Raw genomic sequence first — 6001 nt, 5'->3', positions numbered from 1 at the left:
TATTCCATGAAGCTTAGATCAATACAACAGTTTATGTATGTTGACATTTACAGGAGAAGAATTCATACAGAGGTGAAATGAAAGAGATTGATTTTTGAGTACTTTCCCATGAAAATGTTGTTATATATCCTTTAGGATATAAACTTTTAAATAATAGAATTATAAATATTTGTAAGGAACACATTCATATTTTAATTAAAAAGAAAGGACCAGAAGAAGTTAAATGCCTTTCCTTTGTCCACATTACTGTATTATAATAAATTAGTCTTCTTTCTCGGATGAATATCAGCAAAACTGACTTTCAATGTATTTCTTTTGAGTTTCAAACAGGAAACTTTATCTGGGAATACTTTAACGGTTCATCTCTGGAAATTTACAAAAGCTCTACAACTGTCCGTTGAAACTTCACTATAATGTGCTTAGGAGCCCTTATGTGTGATATAATTATTATATGTTTTTGTCAGTAAGGATGTCTTTATGGACAAATTCCAAATGACTAAACATATATGTGTATGTGTATTTCACACATTATAAGCATAAAGTAAATGCTTACTGTTATCGTTAGGATTACATAGATGAATAGATAGACAAATAGGTAGGAGGTCTGTTCAGAATGATATTATCTTGGTTGGATTGCCATTTAGTATCAGAAAAGAAAGTGTTCTTTTCAATTCCTATGAATTAAGGAATATTTTGCTATAAGCTCTAATATTCCATAATTTCCATTCAAAACAATATACCAAATGAGAAGGATGGATAGAATAGTCAAGGTTTTTAGAGAAGATAAAATTTCTGAAAGTAGATTATTGGAAATGAATCTTTTGCTTCCATTGAATCTGACTTTTCTCTCTCTCTCTCTTTTTTTGTTACAGGCTTCTACCTATGAATCAAGGCAATGGATGTGGCCAATAAGTCTACCATGTTTGAATTTGTTTTGCTGGGGCTCTGTAATTCCTGGGAACTACAGATGTTTTTCTTTATGGTGTTTTCATTGTTTTATGTGGCAACAATGGTGGGTAACAGCCTCATAGTCATCACAGTTATAGTGGACCCTCACCTACACTCCCCTATGTATTTCCTGCTTACCAATCTTTCAATCATTGATATGTCTCTTGCTTCTTTTGCCACCCCAAAGATGATTACAGATTACCTAACAGGTCACAAAACCATCTCTTTCGATGGCTGCCTTACCCAGATATTCTTTCTCCACCTTTTCACTGGCACCGAGATCATCTTACTCATGGCCATGTCCTTCGATAGGTATATTGCAATATGCAAGCCCCTGCACTATGCTTCAATCATTAGTCCTCAGGTGTGTGTTGCTCTCGTGGTGGCTTCCTGGATTGTGGGAATCATGCATTCAATGAGTCAGGTCATATTTGCCCTCACGTTACCATTCTGTGGTCCCAATGAGGTAGACAGCTTTTTCTGTGACCTTCCTGTGGTGTTCCAATTGGCTTGTGTGGATACTTATGTTCTGGGCCTCTTTATGATCTCAACAAGTGGCATAATTGCATTGTCCTGCTTTATTGTTTTATTTCATTCATATGTTATTGTCCTGGTTACTGTGAAGCATCATTCTTCCCGAGGATCATCTAAGGCCCTCTCTACTTGTACAGCTCATTTCATCGTTGTCTTCTTGTTCTTTGGGCCATGCATCTTCATCTACATGTGGCCACTAAGCAACTTTCTCACAGACAAGATCCTGTCTGTGTTTTATACCATCTTTACTCCTATTCTGAACCCAATAATTTATACTTTGAGGAATCAAGAAGTAAAGATAGCCATAAGGAAACTGAAAAATAGGTTTCTAAATTTTAATAAGGCAATGCCATCATAGTTTTCTGACACAGAACATTAGTCACAATGCTGTGTTAGGCTCTTCGTTCTAGAGGGTTCTTATCAAACTGTAATTGCCAAGAATTTGTGAGGGCTCAAGTTCAGTGTATTTTGAAACTATTCTCATGATTGTGAATGTGTTCAAAAAACATTTGGAATTTCAGAAAAGCAAGTTAATGAAAACAATTTATTCTAGAAACAAAGACTATAAAAATGTCAGGAGCGATAGTTCCAGTTAGGACATTCAATATCAATAATCAATTAACTGGAAAAGAAGACCAAGGAATGAGGAGAAGAAATACAGATTAAAGCAGAACTAGGAGATTATGACAATTACACACAGTTAGCAACTGAGTCACTCAGTGAGATGCTCCTAAAGTATGACAAGTAGCAAGATTCCTATAATCCTTAGGAACTCCATACTGCTATACGATCTTAGCCTCTGACAGAGAAGCAATGATTTTCCACATACTTTCCCAAGCCACTCCTACTTAACATTTAAACCAATTTGTGATATCTTCTATTTTTCTTTAATAAAATATAACTCTAGATATATTTTATTACGAATGTTAATGACGTCCATAAAAATGCTGTAAGTGTAGCAATCTTTACCAACCACTTTTATTCATCATCAAAGCAATACAGTCATATATTTCTTTCTGATAATGCAGAATGAGTAGAGAGGCTGGAGAATTCTGCAAATCAGAGAATATGAAATGAGTCGCAGATCAGTACACTTTGTTTTGTACAGACACTATGGTTGCTTAATTCCTAAGGAGTTAAAACTACAATTAAGTTAAGAGACACAGCTTATAATAGTTGAATTTATGGAGGGTTCACGCTTTCATTTTAAAGTGTGATATTACTTTGCATTTTGGTTGTTTTTTTCTTGAAATAGTTGGATGTAAAAATAATGAATCTGCATTTAGTAAGACATTGTCAATGTAATAAGTAAGTTTTAGTACACAAATAGATTTTGTTACTATTTTAAATAAGCCTGGTAGGGTTAATATTAGCTTTAATGTATACAAAGTATTACTGTCACCTGCTGGTACTTACTGGAATCGCAAGTATTGAAAGAGTAATAATAATTCTGTATACTCTGCTTTGCAAATCATCTTTAAATGATGGCAAACATTCATGAGTTAACTGTTATTTAGAATTTTCTAAATGATATTGATAAAATATAGTGTCTTATATATGATCCAACATGTATCCACAAAGGGAAAGATATGTTGCAACCACAGTATTTGATAATATCAAGTTGTTATTTTGTGGTATGATTGAGTAAATGGAGAACACAAATGAAATGCATTTATTATCATTTACGAAAGATAATTAAAATAGAAAATTCTGAGATGTTCATTTTAAGCCAAGTTATAAAAGGAATGTATTTTTTCTTCATCAGTTTGTGTTTTATTTCTTCGTTAACATACTAACCAAATAAAGAACAAACTAACAGCTTGAAGGTCTGTGATATTGTGTTTAAAGCCTGAGCAGTTTTGAAATTATTAAATAATAATGTCTACAGTATTAACATAAAACATGCTTATGTAAGCAGAAAATTAGCATAATTCTATTTTAAATAGGGATACAATTAGGCCAGTTTAGGTTTGGAGTGTGAACTTTCTCTTGGTTGCAGTTATATGTACAGATATGTTCAGATTCAAGGACTTTGTTCATGTAGAATGTTTTAGCTGGTGTTTTAAAATGCTAGAAATAATTCTTTTACTTGATATATTTATTTGTCCGGGGAATATTTTCAAAGCTGTGTTGCTTTTTGCAATATAAAACTGTGGAATCTTTTGGAAGAGATGCTATTGATTTTCGGTGCTTTTGTGGAGAATTCTAAAACTCAAGAACATTTGCCAAAATGCCCTCCAACGTGTAGCTGATCAGCAGACAACTGTATAAGGCAAGTCAATAATGAGATTAAGAAGTTGGATTGATAGTAAAATTCTGTAGCTGATAATAAAAAGGATTACAGAAAGCCGTTGGAGGACTTCCATATGTACATGGAACTATCTACCACATTTCTTGGTGGCTTAGTGTGAGGAGTCAATATTCATGGTACCTCTGCACGTGATATAAACACTTAAAAATCTTAGGACTTTAGGACTCATGGTGGATGGTTTTATCGACATATCACTTAGACAAGATGCTGACACTCTTTTTTGTTTTTTCGAAGTCTTGCTCTGTCACCCAGGCTGGGGTGCAGTGGCAAGATCTAGACTCACTGCAAGCTCTGCCTCCCAGGTTCAGGCCAGTCTCCTGTCTCAGCCTCCCAAGTAGCTGGGACTACAGGCCCCCACCACCACGCCCAGTTAATTTTTGTATTTTTGGTAGAGACAGGGTTTCACCATGTTAGCCAGGATGGTCTCGATCTCCTGACCTCGTGATCCGCCTGCCTCGGCCTCCCAAAGTGCTGGGATTACAGGCGTGAGCCCCCGCGCCCGGCCGATACTGACACTCTTTTACCAAGGATAACTAGTGACATGGCCATGGACTCGTTAAGCAATAATAAAGATGGTGCCAGCTGCCACCAGAGTTTCCAGAGACAGAGGTGATGTTCTGCAGAGAATACAAGATAAGCTGACAAGTATAATTTTAAGTGATCTGCACCATCCACAATAACACAACGGAGGGAGTTCTGGAGCATTTATAATAAGACCATGTTGACAAGCAACTTCATCTTCCTCTATGTGTTTAGGAAGCCATGAAGCTTGACAATAATTGAATGAGGATGGAAAAACTGTTAAAAATCAGGTATAGATAAAAACAGATAAAGTGTAAATTTTAATTTGTGAAGGAACGGGATATATGTAATAGCAATAAAAACTACAAATTATGTTTGTTTCTAAAAATGCTTAAGAAAACTTTAGAATACTATATGGTATAATGACGGTGGATTTACCATAAAGCTAGTAAAGCTTAAGTTTTAGAACTCCTCCTTTGCATGGATTTCCTCCAAGGCCCTAGAATGGAACCTAACAACCTTTTATTAGTTATTTTGATTTTTTTTTTTTTTCCCTGAAACAGGTGTCCTCGAACTGTATAAGGTTTAGGCCTAGCTTGTCCAACCCCATGGCCTGCAGGTTGCATGCGGCCCCAGAGATGGCTTTAAATTCAGCCCAACATAAATTTGTAACCTTTCTTAAAACATTATGAGATTTTCTTGTGATTTTTTTAAAAAGTTCATCAGCTATCCTTAGTGTCAGTGTATTTTATGTATGGTCCAAGACAATTCTTCCAATGTGGCCCAGAGAAGCCAAAAGATTGGACACCCCTGCTTTAAAAGGCTCTGAAGTATCTAATGTGTAGTTTTAAAAGTCTTAGACTCTGGTTTCTTTCTTTCTCTTTTTTTTTTTTTTTTTTAAACCAGTGTTTAATACTACTTCTACTGCTAGTGGTGTAAACTTAAGCTAAATACTTAATGCCTCTTAGCTTCAGTTTCTACATCCGTTAAAGGAGGTAATAGTGGTCTCTACACCACAGAGTTATTTGAGGCATAAAAGAAGTAAATGATATAAAGCATATAGTTGTCAAAAAATGTTAGTTATTGTAACATTCTGGGTGATAACTTTGTTTATGGGATGTGATAGTCTCTTGAGCTAACAATTGACTTGTTTAATTTAAAAGGTAAATTTTTATTTATATGTTTTAAATATTCATGTCTGTATATGTGTGTGTAAATGTTCATGTCTGTATATGTGTGTCAGTATTAATTTGAAAAATTGAAAGTAACTTCCACTAGAAAATTACATTGGTTCGTACATTAGTTAAAGCTTCTGGAAACTTGTTTTTCTGTCAATTCACAATTGTCATTAATCAAGAGAAGTATCAAGTTGTTGTTTAATCATTATGCTATTGCTTCCTTACAATGAATAAATATTAAATTGGTTTATTGATTTTAGGATGAATTTACATTACAATTGTTGTCAGAATAAGAATGATGTTTGACTCATATTATTAAAGTGAAGAGATAGGCAGATGGATAGATTAGTAGATAGGTAAAGTTTCATATTATATGAATTGTCTTATGTGAAGTATTTTTCTGCATTGATAAGGGCTTAGGATAATGTGATCACTGGATTATGTTACTATATAGAAGTTCTTGGTAAAATTCTATTATTTGTGCATATCCAGACTCTTTAGGGAAGTA

At 34.4% G+C, this 6001-nt stretch overlaps 1 protein-coding gene across 1 annotated transcript; it reads left to right on the top strand.

The window, feature by feature from the left end:
* Positions 1 to 870: 870 nt before the first annotated feature.
* Positions 871 to 1930, top strand: LOC112629397 (olfactory receptor 4K2). Its single transcript, XM_025392952.1, has one exon. The coding sequence runs from the start codon at positions 896 to 898 to the stop codon at positions 1838 to 1840; it is 945 nt and encodes a 314-aa protein (XP_025248737.1). The 5' UTR covers positions 871 to 895; the 3' UTR covers positions 1841 to 1930.
* Positions 1931 to 6001: the final 4071 nt, after the last annotated feature.

This window comes from Theropithecus gelada, chromosome 7b, assembly GCF_003255815.1.
Source record: "Theropithecus gelada isolate Dixy chromosome 7b, Tgel_1.0, whole genome shotgun sequence".
Lineage (NCBI taxonomy): Eukaryota > Metazoa > Chordata > Mammalia > Primates > Cercopithecidae > Theropithecus > Theropithecus gelada.
Note: the sequence above shows the minus strand (reverse complement) of the source record. Positions and strands in the feature narration are given on the sequence as shown.

Excerpts from the sequence above, each read along its gene's own strand:
- LOC112629397 (XM_025392952.1), top strand. The coding sequence starts at position 896 with ATGGATGTGGCCAATAAGTCTACCATGTTTGAATTTGTTTTGCTGGGG.